This window comes from Hoplias malabaricus, chromosome 1 (genome assembly GCF_029633855.1).
Source record: "Hoplias malabaricus isolate fHopMal1 chromosome 1, fHopMal1.hap1, whole genome shotgun sequence".
Lineage (NCBI taxonomy): Eukaryota > Metazoa > Chordata > Actinopteri > Characiformes > Erythrinidae > Hoplias > Hoplias malabaricus.
This window is the reverse complement of record NC_089800.1, coordinates 9,509,345-9,534,235: the sequence shown is the minus strand read 5'-3', so window position 1 is coordinate 9,534,235 and position 24,891 is coordinate 9,509,345. Positions and strand designations below refer to the sequence as shown.

General features: G+C 43.6%; 1 protein-coding gene across 2 annotated transcripts; it reads right to left on the bottom strand.

The window, feature by feature from the left end:
• Positions 1–17: 17 nt before the first annotated feature.
• On the bottom strand, positions 18–24,756 carry ccdc191 (coiled-coil domain containing 191). Of its 2 annotated transcripts, XM_066645998.1 has the most exons (17): positions 24,501–24,756; positions 18,073–18,111; positions 17,843–17,978; positions 17,449–17,589; positions 16,636–17,035; positions 16,127–16,250; positions 12,245–12,444; positions 7,716–7,965; positions 5,980–6,150; positions 5,250–5,497; positions 4,081–4,172; positions 3,263–3,345; positions 2,961–3,062; positions 2,184–2,327; positions 1,042–1,194; positions 582–736; positions 18–207 (listed from the first exon to the last, which is right to left on the bottom strand). In XM_066645998.1, the coding sequence occupies exons 1-17, from the start codon at positions 24,576–24,578 to the stop codon at positions 36–38; spliced, it is 2,688 nt and encodes an 895-aa protein (XP_066502095.1). In that variant the 5' UTR covers positions 24,579–24,756; the 3' UTR covers positions 18–35. The 2 variants fall into 2 exon arrangements, with proteins under 2 accessions (XP_066502095.1, XP_066502102.1); XM_066646005.1 differs by lacking the exons at positions 18,073–18,111; positions 24,501–24,756 and having other exon boundaries at positions 17,449–17,584; positions 17,843–17,964.
• Positions 24,757–24,891: the final 135 nt, after the last annotated feature.

Sequence of the window (24,891 nt, the reverse complement as noted above, 5' to 3'; positions counted from 1 at the left end):
AGTGTGTATGTGTGTTTGTGTAAGACGTGTTTGCACTACAGAGATGGCGCCGGCCTCCACACAGTGTCCACAGACGAGGAGTGGAAGTCTGGAAGAATCTCTGCCACTTTCCTCCGGAGCCGCTCTCTGCGATCTTCTCTCACTTCCTCCTCCCTCAGGGCAGCCGGGAGACGCCTCCAGCCACGGAAACACCTTTTCACAGACCGCCTATACAGCACATGCACAGCTCTTTTGTATTTCCTCAGGCATTTAGGGACACCATCTCTTTCCTCAGTCTCATAACCACAAGCATTCCAAATTAGATTTACAGTCGTAGGGGTTTAGAGTATGTACCAATTATTTCACGAAATAAATCTGGTTTTTGTTTAATAATTCAGACCAGTCATTTCAAAATGGTATCCTAATGATTTGCTGAACAACACACACACAACACATGTAGTGAACTACAGCTTTGCTTGGCTCTGTGGGGGTTAACCTCCAGTGATGACATGATTTGTTTGTTCTGCGGCATGTGACACAATATTCTCTGCTAAGAGACAAGAGTCAGAGACAGAAGTTGTGGTGAATTGTGCTCTGCTAACCTGGCATTGTGTTCGTCCGCCCGCCTCTCTCTGTCCCAGGTCTTCAGTCTCTCCTGAGTTGCGTAATCCAGCAGAGCACTAAACACCTTCCTGAGAGTCTGAGCTCTGTAAAAGTGCTCAGCCCTCGTCTGCAGGACACACTGCATTTGTTTAACCTGAATTAGCAGCAGCAGACAAGAAAAAAATTAATAGTCATTCGTTTCAAATTCTAATATTTGATAACAGCAATTTAAATCTTAAAAATAAATAACAGTATTTTCCTTCTAAGGCTCTTAAACTGACAGAAAGTCACCATGCCCAATGCCAATCCTCTGTTAGTGCTGAAGATCTGTGTAGCCCTACGTAGTACATTTTTTACATTACTTCACTAATATTCTTGGGTATACATGCAATCAAAATCCTCACAGCAAAGTTCCAATGTTCCAACAGCTAGTGTAAAACCTTCTCAAGCCATTCTTACTCTTTTCCAGCTGCAGAAAGCTCTCCTGAGCAGAATGCTCCAGTACAGCTGTTCAGCAGAGTCCTCTTTCTTAGACAGGGTCTCATGAGTGTCCTGGATCCAGGACAGGAAGCAGCGTCTCTGTAGAAACTGACTGTGATGCTCCACAGCTTTCTGTAGAGAAGACACAATTTCATATATTGCTCAAATCATTCTGTGCTCTAAGGGTGTGGTGGGCACAGCGTTTCTATAGTGTTTCTTGGGCTAGACTCCTAACTCTGCATTTGCCTACATCTTTAAAATAATTAGAATTTTGGCACTGGATATGAGCATTCGCCAAAGGCCATAAATGCAAGTGTAGATGTCACTGTGTAGTGTTCGTGCTTGCGGATAACCGAGGACCTTGAGTGGTTTTACACTGAATTTGGAGGACAGTCTTTCTCAGTTTTCTGTGCATGACACCAGTGTTGTCCCGGGGCTGAATGAAGTGAATATGTTCTCCATACATCCTGATGGGGCAGCTAAAATTTGTACGGCTGAGCATGGAACAGACAACGGTGGCATATATACCACAGCAGGGGCATGCAGACTGGTGTATAATGAATCTTTATGGTTCAATGCGCAACTCTGTTTCTCCCAGAAGGGCTCAAGAGGCCATCTGCTTACCAGGCACTCCTTTGCTGAAGGCTAGCTTCTTTTGGCACTAATTGGATTTTAGACTATAGTTCTCTCACAGGTATAAATCAGGGTTTATCAGGGGGATGACGATCGCTGCTGTACGAACCCAGCCTCCAGTTATACTGATTCAATTTCGTCCATTATTTTCCTGTACCTCCCATCCACCCTCTCTCTCTTAATCCATCTTCATAACAGGTGTTTCGACAGGTACCAAAGCAACAATCAACCATAAACATTATAAAAACCAAAGACTGGAGCCAGTGCTGTGTGAAAGGCTACAGCTGGTCTGGTCTGCCACTGTATGAGTGTCCATGCTAGTGTCAATACTGTTCCAATATCATTAAGCAAATATAAATAAATAAAACATTCTGGTCATTTGAATACCATCTGCAGTCTTTAAAAATAAAATGACATGGGTTATCATTCAAATATATAGTTGTATTACTATGATAAATAATTCAATACATTTGTGCGCATGTGCTGACCTGAGTGTTGGTACGACTCTCCTCCATCAGACGTTTCCAGGGTGCCAGGCCTCTGTACAGCAGCAGTGATCTGTGATAGTGTTCTCGCACCTGTTTCAACAACTGTTGCTCTCGCTGTATTCTCTTCTGCTTCTCCAACTCCCGCTAAACACAAAGTATGCCGTTGTTGGCAAAATAAATTAAAATAAGACTTTGCCAGGTTTTATTATTTAAAAAGGCCAGTTCTCTAGTGTTTACACTTTGTTTCAACGTGCTTCAAAGTCTTATACTCTAAAATATTTAATAAATTAAGCCCAGAACACTAACATAAGCCAAACTAAGGAGCCTATTTAGCATATAAGGGAATAGAGGCTGAAGATGGGTCTAAATTACATTCAGACCACTGCTGTGAAGAAGATCATATGTATAAAACTGCTGGGGATTGATATTAGATGATCTATGCTGTTCTGTCAGGGGTGGAGAAAGCTAATTAAGCAGTGGGTGCCAGGGCCTGTACCAAGATACAAATGATTTCTCAGCAAATTCTCCTCTGTCAGGGATTTAGGAGGACAGTGCAGGTCCATTAAAGTAAGCACAGTCTGACAGAGCATAGTTTTTAGCTGTCTGAGATTTATTTCTGGTGGTGAAAGGCTTTGGAGCGTGAAATCTGATCATTGTTATACTAAAACTAATGGTTTGGATGCTAGCATCTCTATATACATATTTATCTCTCTTGGTAAACTGAGAGTGCTAACACAGCAGTGGTGTGGGGAAACTGCTAATAAAGTTTGCTCACACCTCCCTCTGTTGCCTCCGTTCCTCCTTCCTCCTCTCTGCTGCTATGCGTTTCTCCTCCTCCTCTTGCCTCAGTCTCTCCTCTTCTGCAGCCTTCATCTGAGCCTGAGGAACACAATCAGGGGTATCAACAAATCTAAAGCCTAACCGTGGTCTTAAAGCACAGGTCTCCCTTACGTTTGGCAAATGTTCTTTTATTTGTTATTCCTTTCCTCAGTAACAGCTTCAGACCCATACAATTGAGCCAGGGCTAATCTGAGAGGCATTAGATCACCAGCACTGTCTAGTCTTTTCTGGTTACTCACTAGCTTCTCCTCGTCTCTCCTCCTCTTCATAGCCTTCACCTCTCTCCTGCGCTCCTCACGTAGCTTTGCTCGCTCCTCCATGGCTGAGAGAGAGAGAGAGAGAGAGAGAGAACTGAACTACATTGCCTTCATATTATTTTAATCATTAGTTTTAACTTTCAATCAGTAGCGTATGGCTTATGATCTCTATTTCAGTTTGGCTTTATTTAGGTCTACACTGGTGAGTGACTCAGTGTGGGTGTAATCACTGTTTTGAATGGATTCTGTGTTTAACGTTTATACCTTCAGAGCAGAGAAGGGGTGTTGTTATTTTTCATGCTCACACCTATGAGCCCTTATAGGGCCCTGTATGGGTAAACTGCTCCTTCTATTCTCAGTCCTCCCACATGGCACTAAATTCAGCCTCAGAAGCAGTGACTTCTCTGTCGGATTATTTTACTGCAGAAAAGGATTTGTGCCGTCACACTGGCAGACCCTTTGAAGTACTCTGCAAATGTCTGAGGCCACCCTTCACTTCTGTCTCACACAGCTACTGCTGTTGAGCTATTGTATAATTTAATTTCTGTTGAATAAGTTGTCTGCTTGTTTCTGACTAAATACATACAGTAAATAACTTGGCTGCTGTTGACTGGCTGTTTCTGATTTGTTGTTGTGTGGATGTTGTTGACTGACTTGTTCACTGGATATTATTGACTGATTGTTGTGGTGCAGCTGTTGTTCACTTATTATTGACTAGAAAAATAATAATTGGAAGGTGGTGTGTGACTTTCGCACAGTGCTTTATGTGAATGTGTGTTGTGTTTGTATGTAAAACTGACCTTGTACTACAGGGTGAGGGGCCATTGGATGACTGGGCGTGGCTTTGGGGGCTGGATGAACAGCGCTGTTTTCCCTTGAGATACTGTTTGATCTAGAAGTGTGAGTTTTAAGAATACTTCAGTGACTTTCTCTCTCTCTCTCTCTCTCTCACACACACACACACATACATACTCTTTAGCTCTTTCTCACCATCTCTCTGTTTTTATTTTCTTACATTAGCCTGTTCATCTGCTCACAAAACCACAAAGCCACAAGGGATTACAGTGGTTTCTTTCTTGATGAATTCATTTTTATACAAGGCAGACTGAAAATGAGGTTTTGATTGATCCTGAAATAATCTCATTGTATGCTGCCTCCAACAGAAAGATGCTGATTTTAAAGCAAAAATCTAATTTACACAGTTTACAACTCGTACCCAAATTTAGTCAATTGCCAAAGTGTGTGTCTGAAGTTTGCTTCATCAGTTTTTCTATGAAGATGTGAGACTAGTGGAATGTAATAACAATCAATTTTCCTCAATTTTCCAGTGGCATTGCTCCATATTTCTGCCAATATTTACACCTTTATGGGGTTTCTTTTAAATACAGTTGCACCAAACTATCTACTGTTATAACAGTTATGTCCTGCTTAAAAGAAAGGGGAAAACAAACTAGGAATAAGCGGCACGGTGGCGCAGCAGGTAGTGTCGCAGTCACACAGCTCCAGGGGCCTGGAGGTTGTGGGTTCGATTCCCGCTCCGGGTGACTCTCTGTGAGGAGTTGGTGTGTTCTCCCTGTGTCTGCGTGGGTTTCCTCCCACAGTCCAAAAACACATGTTGGTAGGTGGATTGGCGACTCGAAAGTGTGTGAGTGAATGTGTGTGTCTGTGAAGGACTGGCGCCCCCTCCAGGGTGTGTTCCCGCCTTGCGTCTAATGATTCCAGGTAGGCTCTGGACCCACCGCGACCCTGAACTGGATAAGGGTTACAGATAAGGACTGAATGAACTAGGAATAATAGATACCTTTGTGAAACACGAATATGCTTACATTTTTATTTTTAAATAAATATTCACTGTTTATATATTCATCTACAAAACAGCCAAAAGTGCATCACGTAGCTAAAAAATACTTGCGGGATTGTTGATAAAGAATGTATGAATACACTGGATGTGGTCTGCGTGTGAAGGTACCTTGTCTCAGCAGCTCCTCCACCTGTCCTGGCCTGCATGGAACTGTGAGTTGCTGAGTGTTTGAGTTGGGCAGTCTCTGTCATTGCTGCTGATGCTGCAGCATTGTTTGCCTCCTGCTGGAGCTCCAGAAAGTTCTGTCTCTCCTGCAGGTGTGAAATAAGCTCCTGTTGCTCTATGAGGAGACGTCTCTGCTCAGCGATGGTTTGCTGCTGTGCTGCATGATGATGAGCAAACTGGCCTTCACACACCTCCGGGGTCAATTTTAACCATCAGGTTAGTAAAACAGACATCTGCTTAAAATCATAGTTAGGCTATAAACTAACAATATTTAACAATAAAAAATGTTTATACCTCATTTTCATCCATTTCATTCAAGACATTAAGTATCAATTTCCACCCTGTTATTAGGTCTTGTACAATCGTAACTCTACCAAGCAGGGAGGGTGAAGGATGTGAAGCAAAATACTATTTCTTTTTTAAATTGTGGTTCACATAAAGTAACTGGAGCTCAACACACTTGGAGGAGAACACAAATTGTCCAACTCAATATTGATAATGATAGTTACCCTACTGCTAGCTAAAGAGAGAGAGATTGTTTACTCTGTAGTAATAGACACACCCACAGTGCAGACACAGGCCATGAAGTAAAATGGGAAAACTGTAGACACTTGATTTTGAGTTAAACCATCATTTAAACACAATAAGATTTATATATTTTTTCCTGAATCACCTTTGCACTCTGAGAGCAAGGGGTGCTATTCAGGGCCATCTTCTGTCGAACCTGATGAAATTCGGCCGGTGAGAGAGCAGCATGTCTACGTGTCACCTGCCATGGTTGAGTGGGCGTGGCCTTCCTCTTGTCAGTCGGGGCAGGCTCCGAGGTGGCCCTTGGTGCCGGTACCTGAGTGTGGGGGTAAAGTGTATGTATACGACCTTGTGAAATTTTGTCCCAGTGAGGTCTGGAGAGGATAATATGAAAATCCTTTATTACTATCATATCTCTTCAGTGTTGTGGCACACAGGGCCGCACATAATTATGCAGTCAGAGAGCTGACAAAGTAAAACGTATACGTCTGCACTATCTAACTTCCTATTTACAGTTACTTTCAGTTTAATTAACTCCATCCTCTGTGTCTCGGTTTTATCTCTCCTACTCACACAATGTTTCCGTGCATTCACTAACAAAGCCAGGAGGGACACATTTATATTGCCTTTGAATATTCAGCAAGGGAAAGTTCTCGTTAGAGTGAAGAAGTAAAAACAAGGTGAGTAATTATTTTGCAGACTCTGACTATTTGAAGGGGCGGCACGGTGGCGCAGCTGGTAGTGTCGCAGTCACACAGCTCCAGGGACCTGTGTCCGCGTGGGTTTCCTCCGGGTGCTCCGGTTTCCTCCCACGGTCCAAAAACACACGTTGGTAGGTGGATTGGTGACTCCAAAGTGTCCGTAGGTGTGAGTGAATGTGTGTGTGTGTGTGTCTGTGCGCCCCCTCCAGGGTGTATTCCCTGCCTTGCGCCCAATGATTCCAGGTAGGCTCTGGACCCCCCGCGACCCTAAATTGGATAAGCGGTTACAGATAATGAATGAATGAATGAATGAATGTTATATCATATACCCATACAAAACTCCTAAATAGACAGATACATATCAATATCAAAAGGTTCTGTGTTTAGTGTCCAATCTCCAAAGTTTAGCCTAAGAAGTGACAAAAATTTCACCCTCCAGCAGCACTAATATGTCGTACCGTTGAAACACACAATAACAAGTCACCCCCACATCTGTAGGGTGAACCACCTACTACCCAAATAATACCCTGCTCTGTGGTGGTGGTCATGACCATTGAAGAACAGAGTGGAAGGAGACTAACATATAACACATTTGGTTGTATACCCCTCGGACCTATGCTTGCAACCAATAAGTTAATTAATATACTGAAGCAAACCTACAAGGTAATATACCTTATAAAATTTAAATAAACATGGCTTTGTATTTGGTTCCTCTGCTTTATTTTCAAATAGTCCATCCATTATCTGTAACCGCTTATCCAATTTAGGGTCGCGATGGGTCCAGAGCCTACCTGGAATCATTGGGCGCAAGGCGGGAACACACCCTGCAGGGGACGCCAGTCCTTCACAGGGCAACACAGACACTCACTCACACCTACGGACACTTTTGAGTCACCAATCCACCTACCAACATGTGTTTTTGGACTATGGGAGGAAACCGGAGCACCCGGAAGAAACCCTCGCAGACACAGGGAGAACACACCAACTCCTCACAGACAGTCACCCGGAGTGGGAATCGAACCCACAACCTCCAGGTCCCTGGAGCTGTGTGACTGCGGCACTACCTGCTGCGCCACCGAGCTGCCCATGATATAATATGATATGGCAATATATTTCAGTATATAGTAGAATAAACTTAAAAGTACACTGTTCAGATTATTTCAGAATATATTTCACTCACAGGTTGAGTGCTGCCCTCAGTCATGGTGTGTGTATTTGGTGTGTCTGTGACCGACTGTTGCTTGTCCTTCTCTGTGTTCAGACTCCCAGAAGCAGCTGCACTAATCAGGGCAGCCATTTTCCTCCTGGTTTCCTCCTGCTGTGTGAGCAGCTCTCGGCACTCCTTCTCCATCCGACAGCACAAACGCCAGCCACTCAGACAGCGTCTCAACAGCCGTCTGCGGTCGCTCTCTACTGCAGCCTGACAGCACCTACAGAGAAAACAGACACACCTCAAAACACAGACCAAAACCACTGCTGCTGGCTGAGTATATGAGTTTTTTATGGTCCGCAATGACTGCATCTATTAAATAATAATAATAATAATAATAATAATAATAATAATAATAATACATTTTATTTTTGGCGCCTTTCAAGACTCTCAAGGTCACCGTACATAAGAAAATCAAAGCAAGACAACAGGTAGAAACAAAGCTAATTAAAGAGATACATAAAATCAAAGGACTAGGCTAAAGACTGTATGCTGTCCTGAACAGGTGGGTCTTGAGGCGTGATTTAAAAGTGTCTAGGGAGTCAATATTACAGATGTCCGGTGGAAGGGAATTCCAAAGATGGGGGACGGTGCGGCTAAAAGGTGCGAGGTATCAAATCTTTTTAGAGGTGGCCAGCCTACATCCTGTCCACTGGATCCCATTCCTACCACCCTACTGCAAACCATAGCCCCGTCCATTGTGTCCGCAGCCACTCATGTAATCAATTCTTCACTAACCTCTGGAACATTTCCAAACACCTTCAAGCAAGCTCAAGTAAGACCTCTACTCAAAAAACCTTCTCTTGCTCCTTCTATAGTAGAGAACTACCGACCAGTCTCTCTCCTCCCCTTCCTGTCTAAAATCATTTAAAGAGCTGTCTTTAACCAGGCAACAAACTTCCTCTCCCAACATAACCTTCTTGACTCGAACCAATCCGGCTTCAAGAGCGGCCACTCGACGGAAACTGCACTTCTGTCAGTAATGGAAGCTCTTAAAGATGCCAAAGCAACAGGTCAGTCCTCAGTTCTCATTCTGCTTGACCTATCAGCAGCATTTGATACGGTCAACCACCACATCTTACTAAACAAACTCACTGACATGGGCTTCAAGAACAATGCACTCTCCTGGTTTGAGTCTTATCTCACTGGACGATCCTTCAATGTGTCATGGCTTGGACAAACATCAGCGCGACACCACCTCACCACAGGTGTGCCCCAAGGCTCAGTGCTGGGACCCCTCCTCTTTGCCTTGTACACCACCTCTCTAGGCCCAATCATACATTCGCACGGCTTCTCCTATCACTGCTATGCAGATGACACACAGCTCTATTTATCCTTTCCTCCAGGAGACACTTCAGTGGCAACTCGAATCTCTGACTGTCTCTCTGACATATCTACATGGATGAAGGAACACCACCTCCAATTGAATTTATCCAAAACTGAACTACTGGTCCTCCCAGCCAAGCAAGCTATTCTCCACAACATCAGCATCAAGCTAGAGTCCCTATCAGTGGCTCCCACCAAGGTTGTAAGAAATCTAGGTGTCATGGTTGATGACCAGCTGACCTTCGCAGATCACGTTACCACTGTAGCTCGATCATGCCGCTTCTCCCTATTCAACATAAGGAAGATTAGGCCATACCTAACTCAACATACAACACAGCTCCTTGTTCAGACGTTAGTAATCTCCCGTCTAGACTATTGCCTCCTGACAGGTCTTCCGGCCTGTGCTGTGAGACCGCTATAGATGATCCAGAATGCTGCAGCACGCCTGGTCTTCAACCAACCTAAAAGAGCACATGTCACGCCCCTATTAGTTGAGCTGCATTGTCTACCCTTAGCTGCTTGCATCAAATTTAAATCACTAACGATGGCCTTCAGAGTATTCACTGGTTCTGCTCCCATCTACCTCAATAGACTCTTAAAACCATACGTTAGCGCCCGCCCTCTCCGTTCCTCAAAGGAGCGCCAACTAACACGACCAACTCCCCGTACAGGTCAGTCGAGGCTATTCTCATCTCTGGTACCACGCTGGTGGAACGAGCTTCCAAGCACTATCAGAGCAACAGGAACCCTCTCCGCATTCAAGAAATCCTTGAAAACCCAGCTCTTCTGAGAGTATCTTCTGCACTGAATGTCTTTCTTTAATGCACTTATTACTTCCTGGCATATTGCACTTAATGTAAGGTATTTTGTATAATTTGTGCTGTAGTTTGAATGTTAGATCCTCTTTTGTAAGTCGCTTTGGATAAAAATGCCAAATGCATAAATGTAAATGTAAATGTAAAAGCTCTAGACCCCATGGTGGTCAGACGGGCTGGAGGGACAACAAAGAGATTAAACAAAGTGAAACTAGGTTAGCCTAGTTTAGCCGGACCGCCATTAGCCATATAGAATTGTCACAGGAGTGTTTCTGGTATTTCAAAAACAGGAATGCCCAAAATACCTGGTCTGGAGAAGCTTCGGTGCTTCATATCAATGTCTTTGTTTACAATAATAACAAATAATAACAAATTATAAAAATAGTTCCTGACAGTGTATGTATGATCATGGAAAGCCTGTTGTTTTCTGTTCATACAAAGCTACAAAACTGAAGCACTGTGTTGAGATGACATTAAAGCAACTCGTTTACCAGAAAGCAACAAGATAACATTTTAACATTTAAGTTTTTAAACATTTGTAAAACCAAGCACTTTAATGTTTTGTCAACCAAGTAATCAACACTTGATAAAGTAACAGGACATCATTAGGAACTAGATATTTATGACTTACATTTCTATAAGGGTCCGACTGATAAAATGCTGCTGTAACATATTCACAGCCTCGTTTATTTTGAGTAACACCTCGCTCTGATATTCTGGCTTTAATAATCTGGAGATTTTGTCCATTTTCGTGTAAAATTAAACAAAAAGCTGTGCAGATGTAATTTACTCATCAGAAAGTCAGTAACGGTGAGATGTGTCCATGTATTAGTGTTGTTATAGTAAGAGCATAGAAATAGCATGGAGAGAGGTGATGTGTTGCCACCAATATCCAGCGATTATTGATTTGATCCCCTTAAAAAAAACCCTGATCTGTCAACATCTCATTAACCTAGAGCTGCAGAAAGTGTTATATCACGTTCTCTACTCGAGTCTTACCTCCCCGTAACACATATGACCAGTGTGATTGGCTGTGCATTTCTTTGCTGTCACATCCGTATCTGTAGTTTGGTTGTTTAGCAGTGCCAAAACTGGAAGGAAAACTTTCCAGTCATAAGCGAGTATTACTGTGCAAGAGGTGTATTAAGGTGCATCGTGGGTGACACATGAGGGTCAAAAGCAAGTGAGGAGGGCAGCAAAGAGCCTGTGTCAAGCAAAAAGGGGCGCGTAAAGTTTGAGGCTTGTATTGTTACCGTAAAAAATACATGACTGATGACAAACGAGGCCTCTGATTCTTTGGGACACGTAATCGTTTCATTTTGAGTGTCACTACCCCGCAAAAAGTGACACCTGGTGAACCTTTGGGCTGGAATGCCCCATTGGTTCATGAAGCCTTGTTTTGCCATCACTAATTACCTCAACAACATTCAACACATTTCGGTTCGAAGCTCCAGTAAAACACTGAATTGCTCATAGTGGAGGATGGTGGACCTACAGTGCTGAAGCGGCGTGAGTGTGTCCCAATTCAGCTCTCAACTTTCTGACCCCTTGAACACGCATTTTTAGGGCCTAAAAATAGTACTTGTCCAGGGAAAAGAGGACCTCTGGTCACTGCTGAATTGTTCCAAATTTACTTCATAATCGGAATGTGAAATATTGCTGAATTAACAACAGACGGTGTAGTGGTGCAGTGGCGCTAACTTAACTTCTCTCTGTGAAATACGGCTGAATTAACAGTTCCTACTCACGCATTCGTGTTTCAACATTAGGTGTCAGTCAGTCAGTAAGCGCAAATGCCTCAAAGGCCTGCCCAGTAGGCAGTCCGGCAACAAGAGAACACATCAAAATTCCTGCAACTAACAAGTTTGAATTTGATAAGTCAAAAAAAGTTTTTGTACTTAAATTTAAAGTTTGCACAAGTTTCAAACCCCCAAAGAGGTTTCAAATACAACTTTCCAGAATTCAGTCTTTGTCTGTTTTTTCAGCTTTTTTCTGTTCAGGGTTGTGGTGGGTGTGTACCCAGAAACAGAGCAGAAAGGCACAGGCACAAAGAAAAAACCCTGAACTTGGCTCCAGGCCATCACAGGGCACCAGACACTCACAAATTTGCTCACACATATGGACACTTTTTAATAGCTAATACACATACCAGCATGGGTGTTTGCCCTGTGGGAGGACACTAGAGCACCTGGAGGAAACCCAGGCACGGGGGGGGGGGGGGGGGCAAACAACACTCCTCACAGACAGAGAGGCGGAGCTTAAACCCACACAAATGAGGGGTGTTAGGGTGCAAATATGGGAACAGTGGGCATGTATGTGTGTGTGTGTGTGTGTGTGCATTTGTGTATGTCCTCCTGCCTGTTATCTATCCTCAGTTCCTCCTCCAATCTCTGGGATTCTCTCTCCTCTCTCTTCACCCAAACAAGGGCTCTCCATGCCCGCCATGCCCTCAGCTGTCTCCTCCAATCACAGAGTGCCGCTGCCTTGCCCAGCAAAACCCTCTTCTCTAGAACCACCGAATACCAGGCCGAAAAGTGTTTCTGAATGCACTGCAAAGTCTGTTGTCACATCATTAATAATCCACTGTAAAAATATAATAACATTATGTCGCTGTCCAATTAAAAACATGTCTCTCCCAAAATAATAAATTTACAGGAGAATAAAAAAAAATCGTAACTTTCAATGGAAGTAAATGTAAAAAGATTTTATTCCAAGTAATTTTAGAGCTTTTCTATTGTCACGCCCTGGTCCTGTCAGGTTTGTTGTCCCTGCCATGTGCTTTATACGCACATGGCTTTGTTTGTTATTGTCCTTGTCTCCGCCCTAGTCCCGCCTTTGTTTCGCCTCCTCGTCTGTCATTTGTTACCCTGCCCCCTTGTTATCCGTCTCAGGTGCGTCTCGTCAGTGTCTTGTATTTAAGTCCCCTTCCTGTAGTTCCTGTTTGTCGGTCATTCGTTTCATGCCCCATGTCATGTTGGTCTCTTTTCCATTGTTACAGTGTGATGTTACCCAGTCTGGTCTGTCTGTCTCAGTCATTTTCTGTGTTATGTTATTAAGTCTGTCTGTTGTGTCTTCTCTAGCTCTCTGTGTTTAGGTTTAGCTTTAGCTCTCTGTGTTTAGGTTTAGCTTTAGCTCTCTGTGTTTAGGTTTCGCTTTAGCTCTCTGTGTTTAGGTTTAGCTTTAGCTCTCTGTTTACTTAGCTTCCTCAAGATCTTTAGTCTGTCTGTCTTTCCTGTTTGCTTTAGTTCTCTGTTTTAGGTTTAGTCTGTCTAGCTCCTGGTAGTTTAGTTTAGTCAGCTTCCCTCATTGTGTCTGTCTCTGTTAGCTCCCTGAGTGTTAGCTTTCTGTTAAAGTTTCTATGTTTTGTTAATAAAGTATTTGTGTTTTAGCAAGTGCGTCCGCCTCCGTCAGTCCGCCCCCCCGCGTTCCTGACAGAATGACCGACCGCCAGGACGCAGCTAGCACAGACAGTTACTTTCGGAGACTAGGAGAAGTCCAAGCGTCCATAATTCGTGCAATGGTAGCCTCTAGGACTTCAGAAGAGCCGAATTATGGACAGAAGGACTGCTACAGCGGGAGTTGCCGGCTCCAGCTCCTGCCTGGCGCTATTCCGATTCCTAAACCTGAGGAGTCGACTCGTGAATCGAGTAGTTGCGCCAGCGGGACTCGAAGGAGCCGGCGGAAGAAGCGTGCTGGAGTTCCCCCCTCGACGGTGGATTACCCCCTTAGGTCCAGGGAAATTTTTGGGGGGGCGTTAAGGATAGGGGCTGTTAGCCTCCAACGTCGTGACGACGGAGTTGGGGCTAACAGAGGCGCACCTCTGAGGGATTTAATGGGTGCGCCTGTGAAACCCCCTAAACCCTTTACAGCTCCAGCGCGAGCCCGGCGAGCAGCACGAACTCCTGTCTTCATTAACGCGGCGCCTCCTGCCGCGCCTGTCCTCGAGAGCGCGGCACCTCCAGCCGCGCCTATCTTCGTGAGCGCGGCGCGCGCCTCTCCTGTCTTCGTGAGCGCGGCGCGCGCCTCTCCTGTCTTCGTGAGCGCGGCGCGCGCCTCTCCTGTCTTCGTGAGCGCGGCGCGCGCCTCTCCTGTCTTCGTGAGCGCGGCGCGCGCCTCTCCTGTCTTCGTGAGCGCGGCGCGCGCCTCTCCTGTCTTCGTGAGCGCGAAGCGCGCCTCTCCTGTCTTCGTGGACGACGTCGCAGATTCCCCTGCCTCCGTGGACGTCGTCGCAAGCTCCCCTGCCTCCTTGGACGTCACTGCAGGCCCCCCTGCCTCCTTGGACGTCACGGCAGGGTCCCCTGCCTCCGTGGACGACGTCGCAGGGTCCCCTGCCTCCGTGGACGACGTCGCAGGGTCCCCTGCCTCCGTGGACGACGTCGCAGGGTCCCCTGCCTCCGTGGACGACGTCGCAGGTCCCTCTGTCTCCGTGAACGACGTCGCAGGTCCCCCTGCCTCCGTGGACGTCGTCGCAGGTTCCCCTGCCTCCGTGGACGTCGCTGCAGGGCCTCCTGTCCCCGTGATGGCGGCACCTGCCGCTCCTGTCCCCGTGATGGCGGCACCCGCCGCTCCTGTCCCCGTGACTGTGGCTACGGCCGCTCCTGTCCCCGTGACTGTGGCTACGGCCGCTCCTGTCCCCGTGACTGTGGCTACGGCCGCTCCTGTTCATGTCCGTAGGTCGGCCCGAAGGACTTCAGGGCCGATCCCCAGAACTGTGCCCAGGCTGGTTCCTCAGACTGCCCCACAGACATTAGCCAGTCCTGGGCACCCCCCTGTTATATTGGTTCCCTTGTCTGTCCCTGTCTTGGTTCCTGTCTCTGTCCTTGTCCCTGTGCCCGTGTCAGCCTTTGTCTCTGTCCCTGTCCCGGTCACTGTGTTTGTGTCAGTCCCTGTGAATGTCTTGGTCCCTGTTCCCCTGTCAAGTCCTGTCCAGTCCCCTGTCAGCCCTGTCCAGTCTCCGTTTCAAACCCCTGTTTCAACCCCCTGTCTTGTCTCATGTCCAGTCCCCTGTTAGTCCTGTCCAGTCCCCGTTTCAACCTTCTGTTTTGTCTCAAGTCCCGTCTCATGTCCAGTCCCCGTATCCGTCCAGCGTTCAGTCACCTGTCTTGTCTCCAGTCCAGTCTCCCGTCAAGTCTCATGTGTCCACTCCCGTCCTGTCCAGTCCGTTCTCGTCTCTTTTTCAGTCTCTTGTTGCCCCCCTTTGTCAGTCTCCTGTCATGTCCCATTTCCCATCTCATATATTCGGTCCTGTCGTGTCCCCAGCTCCTGTGTCTGTTCCCGTCCTGTCCTGAGTCCTGTCTCCCATGGTTCCTTGTCTTAGTCTGTCTTGTTCTCCGTGCCCTCTCCTGTGCCAGCTCCTGGGGGGTTTAGGTGTACGCGCCCCGGGAGTTGCGCGTTCAGGGGGGGGCATCTGTCACGCCCTGGTCCTGTCAGGTTTGTTGTCCCTGCCATGTTCTTTATACGCACATGGCTTTGTTTGTTATTGTCCTTGTCTCCGCCCTAGTCCCGCCTTTGTTTCGCCTCCTCGTCTGTCATTTGTTACCCTGCCCCCTTGTTATCCGTCTCAGGTGCGTCTCGTCAGTGTCTTGTATTTAAGTCCCCTTCCTGTAGTTCCTGTTTGTCGGTCATTCGTTTCATGCCCCATGTCATGTTGGTCTCTTTTCCATTGTTACAGTGTGATGTTACCCAGTCTGGTCTGTCTGTCTCAGTCATTTTCTGTGTTATGTTATTAAGTCTGTCTGTTGTGTCTTCTCTAGCTCTCTGTGTTTAGGTTTAGCTTTAGCTCTCTGTGTTTAGGTTTCGCTTTAGCTCTCTGTTTAGGTTTAGCTTTAGCTCTCTGTTTACTTAGCTTCCTCAAGATCTTTAGTCTGTCTGTCTTTCCTGTTTGCTTTAGTTCTCTGTTTTAGGTTTAGTCTGTCTAGCTCCTGGTAGTTTAGTTTAGTCAGCTTCCCTCATTGTGTCTGTCTCTGTTAGCGCCCTGAGTGTTAGCTTTCTGTTAAAGTTTCTATGTTTTGTTAATAAAGTATTTGTGTTTTAGCAAGTGCGTCCGCCTCCGTCAGTCCGCCCCCCCGCGTTCCTGACATCTATTGGTCCATTCATCATGAACACAGCTGCTGTGTAAATTAAATATCCATAAATATGGAGATACATGTTTTTAACTGGACAGTGACAAATATTGTGTTATGCAAATAATATTATTGCATATAATATATATATAATCTTAAAATGCTAAAATGTGCTAACCTGTATGTGGAGCCTTGCCTCTGCCTCCTGTTCTCTGTGGTGCAGCTGCCTCTGTGTGACAGAGCCAGGCGGTAGTTTCACAGACTGTTGTTTGACTCGCTGCTTTTCTAGCCTCTCTCGCTCCCTGTTCAACAGTAATAAAGGAGAAATAGAATTTCCTCTGACTGCTGACAATTTATAGCGTGTAGATAATGCTTACTCAGTGTAAACGGGTAGTGACCACCCTATCTGGAACTGATTAAGATTCAGGTCCTAAAATGTTGCTAGTAGGATAAACACTGTAGAAATATTAGGACTGGTTTTGCAGACAGGGATAAAGCTTAGTCCAGGACTAGGGTTAATTCCTGTAAGTGAATCCCTTAACGTCTATTACAGGAATACAGTGTCATAAATGACACACATCAAATAAATTCAGTCTGAGGGAAAGGTTAGATAATTTGGGCAGTTTTTTGAGGTGTGAAACTGTGTAAAATAAATTTGTGCTTAAATGCTATAAAGGTGAACTGTACATCTTCCGTGCGAGCTGATCCATGCTTCTCTTTTCCTCCATCTCTCTGCGGAGTCGTATGATCTCTTGCTGCAGGAGCTCTTCTTGTTTGTGGGACTTCTGTCTCCTCCTCTTCTGGTCCTCACGCTCCTGTCTCTGCACCTCCTCTCTCGCCTCCCTCCTCACCTCTTGCTCTTGTCTCTGTTTCTCCCGCTCCTTGTCCTTCCATATGCGTCTCTCCTTAACATGCTGGTGGCGCAGCTGCATGGACAATCCAGGGTCACTGCGCTTTTTCTCCATTTCTGAGTTCATCCTGAGACCCTTCACTGCCCCAGAGTCAAGCACCTCACACTCCATCAGCTCCTGAAGAAACGTATTCACCTCCAAACTCTCATCTTCCTGTGCAAGATGGCAATACATATCTAGCAGGAAAAAAAAGTGAATATGAAAATGGGATTTACTATTTAATAATTAATTAATATAAAATATATAGATAAAAAGTAGTAGTAATTATAATAATTACAATAATAATACATATAAATTTGGATTCCCAGTCACAGATTAAATCTAGTCCTAGACTAGAAGGGAGTTTCTTTATTGAGTGAAAGACACAGTCCAAGATTAAGTCTAATCCCTGTACAAGTAACTGACTCATAATTATTACAATAAACCAAGGTATCAATAATTAGATCAATAAGAAAATAAGCAATCTTAAAAACAAATCTGCCACAAAGAGTTCTCTGGAAATGAAACATGAAATGTATTTTTCATTTTTTCCAAGACATGTTTGATCTATATTATACAGCCCTACTTGCTACATCACATAAATCTTCACCATCAAAGTTGCTGTAGGTCAGGTCTGCTGTCTTCTCTGGAGTTTCCGTTATACTTGAAACTGTCAAGCAATCCTCATACTCATCCATCTCCAGCTCCAGACGCAGCTTTGTGTTCATCCAGTCACTGAGAATAGCCTGAGCTGTGGGATGCACAAGACAGAAGAAGAACAAAAACAAAACACCCAACATACATACACACCCATAAAATGCTGACGATGCCCTACAACAAATACATATTACAGCAACAAATTTGTAGACAAGCAAAGTTATTAACTGGTAGTGTGTCTCCTCCTTTTTGACTTTGTAACACTCTAATACAAAAGCATTACACTAGATATTGAAAGATATTGAAACATATTGAAACATTGCTGTGAGGATTTGATTGAACCCTACCCTCGCTGTATGCTTCATTATGGTCCTGTAGCTGCTCCATCCTTTGCAGTGCCACAGCCTGGCTTTGTTTAACAGTATGTTGTTTCTGTTGCGAAAACACTTTAGACATGGCAAACTCTGACGCACTCTCGACTCTCTGGAGCAAATAAAAATACAGCAGACTTTAAGCTACTTTGATATTTTTGTGTAATATTATCTCTTAATTACATCCATGCATCTGCTACACTGACCTTCATCCATTGTTTTATATCATCATCATTCAACAGCACCTGCAAAATCAGGTTTAAACAGATTAGGACAAATTATAAAGGAAGAGAAGAAAAACATACATTATGCATTCTACAGTGACCTTCCTTCCCTGATAACACTGCTCAAATCATTCATTTCTATTTAGTAATCTGTTTAATAACCCTGTCCCTGCTCAAATATGCTTAATGCACCATAATTCCCCCTCATGTCTATAAACCACACTTTCTATGAGATAAATAAGGTTGACACCTTTTCTGATTAATATTGCTGGCTGGATTTCATTAAGTCGAGAACATCTTATGTAGAATCAGATGAACCGAGTGTTGATAAAGTGGAAATAGTTAAACTCAGACTGTCTAGTCTGTAGTAAAATTTCAGTGATTAAGAGGTTCAGGCAAATTGCAGAAATGTAATTCCACCAAAAAGGATCAATTGCAGCCCTTACACATTAGGACCGCAGGTGGACTGGCAAAAATGAATATTAACATTCTGTGAGTGTTATGAACTTTTAAACTAAGTCATTCAGAGAATTTTGATGTGAAATGATCCTTGGGTTATGAGTTTGATTCCCAAAACCCGTTGGAAGGAAAAGTGAGCACCGGTGATCCACCGACAGATGTGGATAATGTGAGTGTGAGTGTGTGATGCCCTATGATGTACTGCCACCCCATCCAGGGTGTGTTCCCACCTTACACCCAATGATGCGTAACCCATTGTAACCCGGAACAGGACGAAGTGGTTATATAAAATGAACAAATGAATGGATGGATGAATGAATGAATGAATGAATGGTATATTTCATAATGCAAAACATTAAACTATTGGGACATTTGATTCCATTCAAAACTGGGAACATTTGGGAGTTTTAAATGATTGTGCAGAAAGGAGCAATTCAAATTAGATTACTTGGGGTGAACCTTTCACGTACGTAGAAAATGGTAAAAAACAGTAACCACTTGGGAAAGCCATGGGAATGATATAAATGTCTCATTTAAAACCATCTGCAATAATAATCAAGTGTTTAATTTTGTTAAAATTTCTATGTTATTGTTTACATGCTAGTTGATGTATCCTGAGTGAAATAAGCAGTCAGTGCCATGATTGAGCATTTCCACTTTGAAACTGCAGGGCTCCAAAGACTATGGCAAGCCATTTTAACATTAAATCGTGTGATTTACATTATGAATATCTGCAATTCATTCATGACTAGAAATAATTCTAAATAATTCTAAATTAAGAAATCTCTAATTATATTTGATGCGGCACGGTGGCGCAGCAGGTTAGTGTCGCAGTCACACAGCTCCAGGGACCTGGAGGTTGTGGGTTCGAGTCCTGCTCCGGGTAACTGTCTGTGAGGAGTTTGGTGTGTTCTCCAAGTGTCCACCTACACCTTGGTAGGTGGACTGCCGACTCAAAAGTGTCTGTGTTGCCCTGTAAAGAAGTGGTGCCCCCTCCAGGGTGTATTCCTGCTTTGCGCCCAATGATTCCGGGTAGGCTCTGGACCCACCACAACCCTGAACTGAATAAGTGGTTACAGATAATGAATGAATAATTATATTTTTACTAGACAAAATAACAATTTCAGATATCTTTAATTACATTTTGACTAGTGTAAATGATGTCAAATTTATTATTGATTTAAATAGAAGCTCCAATTCAAGATATCTGAAATTAGTTATTGACTTATATTTCAGATATCTACAATTAAATTTTGACTAGTCAAAAAGTACATTAGAGATATCTTGCCTTTTGTTCTGACTAGTCATAAGTCCAATTAAAGATATCTTAAATATATTTTAAGATATCTGAAACTAAAGCTTGAATGAAAGTAATGACTACTCAAACCAAGTTAGAGATCCAGAATAGTATTTTGTCTAGTCAGAATTCCTTTTAAGATATCTTCAAATAAATTACAGATGTCTTGAACTTATTTACCTTTGTATTTCTTATATCTTAAATGATAATTCTGACGATTCAGAATGTGATGGTAGAAATCTTAAATTGTTATTCTGAGTAGTCAAAACATAGCTGAATTACATAGCACATTTGGCGCCATGTAAAAGTTGCCAGGTCTGCATATTATAGAAGACTTTTCAGTAAAGTCATTTACAAATATTGATAGATGTGGGTTGCTTTTTGAGCTTGTTTCTATGGTGTAGTTGCCTTTTTTTGGGCTTGACCAAAAGTAACAGCAATCTTTTTTTTTGTTTGTTAAGGTTAAGTCTCTTTCTCTACGTTGTATTTTTTCTGTATTTCCCCCGGTAATTTAATAAAACTTATGAACATTTTTCATTAATGGAGCATCGGCTCAAAATTGGTTAAAACAAACACACCTGGCAACCTTGGCAACACATGGGAGACTAAAGCAGGCAATGACTCTGGTTATAGGAGACATGTGAAACTAACTACTCCTTTAGGGGCACCAGCAGTAACCGTTAGCTGTTTACTGGGAGCCAAAGCGCTGGACATTAGTGGCAACCTTAGACTGTTAGCTAATAGGAGATATTCGAGGATAGTCATTCATGTAAGAGCCAATGATATTCATCTGTGGCAGTCTGAGGTAACTAAGGGTAATATTAGAGAGGTGATTAAACCGACCCAGACAATGTCCGACAGTAATCTGCTCTGCTCTGCTCTGCTCTTTATAGACAATTGGTTACATTTTGAGGGTGGATAGTCTTATAGGTAGGGATGGTATCCACCCCACGCAGGAAGGTGCTGCCTTACTTTCTTGCAGCATAGCACATAGTCTTTTAGTTAGTCAGCAGAGTAGTGTAAACCGCTGCTGGCAATCCAGAGCCGGGACCAGGCCGCAGACAGACAGGCTAAACCATTTTTGCCCCAAATTAAATGTAAATGTAGAAAAACATAATCAGCTCGTTTCAACAACCTAATCAATATTAAATCATACACATATGATAGCAGCAACACCTCAGATCTAAAATTTGGGTTACTCAAAAAAAGATCACTAAATTCAAAAGCAGTCATTGTAAAACATATTATAAGTGATCATAAATTTGGCATTTTCTGTCTCACAAAAACATGGGTTAGACCAAATGAATATTTAGCACTAAATGAAGCCACCCCTCTAGACTATAATCATGTACATAGGCCAAGATTATCAGGCAAAGAAGGTGGAGTATGTGTAATTTACCAAAATACCCTAGATATCAGTCTTAAACAATGTGAAACCTTCACTTCTTTTGAGGTTCTCTCCACCATTATTACAAATCCGGTCACAAAAAAGGACGCATTTTTATTATGTAACATTTACAGACATGTAACATTTACATTTCAGCCAAGCCCAATGACAAACACAGATTAAAGAATATAGAGGATATTGTAAAAGACGTGAAAGCCTGGATGTTGCGTAACTTCCTCCTTCTAAACAGTAACAAAACAGAGGTCCTGCTTTTGGGTCCAAAAGTGGCAAGAAATAAATGATCAGACTTAATTTTAAATCTTGCTGACTTTCCAGTTAAACCTGGTTCAGCAGCAAAAAATCTTGGCGTCATAGTTGACCTGGATTTATCATTTGATCAACACATAGGCAGTATCACTAGGACAGTTTTTTAACATCTTCACAACATCACCAAGATTAGAAATGCCTTATCCCTGCAGGACGCAGAGACATTGGTACATGCCTTTATTACTTCAAGACTTGATTATTGTAACACACTACTGTCAGGATGCACAAGCAGAAATTTAAGTAAACTTCAACTAGTTCAAAATCCACCGCGACCCTGAAATGGAGAAGCGGAAAAGAAAATGTATGTATGTATGTATGTATGTATGTAGTTCAAAATGCTGCAGACATGGTCCTCGCTAAAACTAGAAAATTTGAACATATCAGTCCAGTTCTACCATCACTTTATTGGCTGCCTGTTAAATTCCGCACTGATTACAAAATTCTCTTATTAACATATAAAGCTCTACATGGGCTCGCTCCTGAATACCTTCAAGATACTATTTCCTATTATGAGCCTCAACGATTACTCAGATCACAGAGTACTGGATCACAGAGTACTGGGTTATTGAGTCATCCAACAGCACCTGGGCAGCTTTGATGAAGCTTTGTCTTATTTGGGCTTGGCTGACTTAGGGAATTCAAGATTCTGCAGATGGGTACTGGCAGGCGAAAAAGGCTGCAGCTGTGGCAGTTGCAGAAGGAAAATCCAGAGCACAGGAGGAGTTTGGAGAGGCCATCGAGAATGACTTCTGGGCGGCCTCAAAGAGTTTCTGGAAAATACTCCAAAAGCTCAGGAAGGGGGGAGAGAGAGACACTGTCCAAGCTGTGCTCAGTAAGGATGGTGAAACTCTAAACTCGACTGAGGGTATTGTTGGGCATTGGAAGGAGCACTTTGAGGCATTCCTTAACCCAAGAGACATACCTCCTGGATAGGAGGTAGAGCCAGAAGTGTCTGGGGTGTCAGATTCCAATTCCTTGGCTGTGGTGGTGAAAAAGCTTAGCAGTGGCAAAGCCCCAGGAGTGGATGAGATTTTCCAAGAGTTGCTGAAGATACTTGGTACTGTGTGGTTGTCTAGGATGACACGCCTCTACAATATTGCATGGACCTTGGGAACGGTGCTTTTGGATTGGCAAATAGGGGTGGTGGTTCCCATTTTTAAAAAAGGGGACCAGAGAAAGTATGCTAATTATCGTGGCATCACACTTCTCAGCTTCCCTGGGAAAGTCTATACCAAGGTGTTGGAAAGGAGAATCCATCTGATAGTCAAACCTAGGATTTTGGGGGAACAATGCGGATTTCATCCTGGATGTGGAACTATGGACCAACTCTTTACTTTTTTTACAGATGATTGAGGGGGCATGGGAGCTACTCTACTTTACACGTACTTTGTGGATTTGGAGAAGGCATATGAGAGTGTTCCCCTGAGAGATTCTGTGGGAGGTGCTCTGTGAGTATGGGGTGCCATAATTGTTATTAGTGAAAATTGAATTTCTGATATCAGGTATTTAATTTGGGTGGCACGGTGGCACAGCAGGTAGTGTCGCAGTCACACAGCTCCAGGGGCCTGGAGGTTGTGGGTTCGATTCCCGCTCCGGGTGACTGTCTGTGAGGAGTTGGTGTGTTCTCCCCGTGTCCGCGTGGGTTTCCTCCGAGTGCTCCGGTTTCCTCCCACAGTCCAAAAACACACATTGGTAGGTGGATTGGCGACTCAAAAGTGTCCATAGGTGTGAGTGAATGTGTGTGTGTGTCTGTGTTGCCCTGTGAAGGACTGGCGCCCCCTCCAGGGTGTGTTCCCGCCTTGCGCCCAATGATTCCAGGTAGGCTCTGGACCCACCGCAACCCTGAACTGGATAAGCGGTTACAGATAATGAATGAATGAAAGGTATTTAATTTGTACTATCCATCTACTGTCCACTGCTTATTTGGGTCTGGGTCATGGAGGAAGCAGTCCAAATAAAGAAACCCAGACCTCCCTGTCCCTAGACCCTTCTTCCAGCTCTTCCGGGGAGATACTGGAAGATACAGGAAGAATCCAGTTCAGATGGCCGAACCTCCTCAACTGGCTCTGGAGGAACTGACGTGGAGGAGCTATCTATATCTATTTGCGGAGGAAACTCATTTTAGCCACTTGTACCCACGATCTCATTCTTTTAGTCATTACCCAAAACTCATGACCATAGGTGAGGGCTGGGACATAGATTGAGCGGTAAATTGAGAGCTCTCTCTTCACCACAACGAACCGCTACAGAGTCTGCATTACTGCAAACGCCACAGATTCGCCTGTCAACCTTCCTCACTCATGAACAAGACCCCGAGATACTTGAATTCCTCCACTTGAGTCAGGATCTCACTTCCAACCTGGAGAAAGCACTCCATCCTTTTCCAATTGAGTACCATGGACTCAGATTTGGAGGTGCTGATTCTCATCCCCGCCGCTTCACGGCTGCAAACTGGTCCAGCAAGAGAAGCGATTACAGAGAATGAATGAATGAATTAATTAAATGAAAGTTTAAGATAGTCAATAATTAATTTCAGATATCTTGAATTGGAGCTTCCTTTTAACTTCCTTTTTAGTTCCAAATCTTTGACGTCATTTACACTACTCAAAATGTATCTCAAATTGTTATTTCCCCTAGTCATAATATAATTAGAGATATCTTAATTTAGAATTATGTCTCATCATAAATGAATTGCAGATACCTGTAATGTAAATCTGGTCACACTATTAAATGTTAAAACGGCTTGCTATATTATGGGATTGTTTTCTTGGAATAACGCCCAAGCATGTCATTTTAACGAACAGTTTTAGAGATGAATTTTCAATCAATGACCTAATCAATAAATCACTTAGGGCCTTTACGTCGTTTCTCTGCATTTCTGACAACTTTAATGTTTCCTTTATTTATTGTGAAAGGAGTAGAAAAGAAGACCTGACTTGCCTCAGTGTTTGATGGGATTCCATTTCTTGTAAATCTTTTCCAGCGAAAAATATTTGGCATCTGTGTTTGATTCGCCATTCTTTAGGTAAATTCTATAAAGAAAAGGCAGTGTCTCAAATGAAAATACATTAGACTATACAGGCTTACCGAAAAAACATTATTTTGTTGAAATAATCTGTAGTCATATGAACGTGCAGAAAAACGCTGCACACTTCAATGCAGTTTAAACCGTTTAATCAAACTCCGAAATATACTAAAAAACCCTACTAGCTACTCAACAATCAAAACATAGGTCGAACTCATGAGCGAGTTCTATTTCGGGAATTGTAGTCCTGCCGTTGAGCCCGGAGGTCTCCACTGAACGGTCGCATTACTGGTTAAAACTACAAAT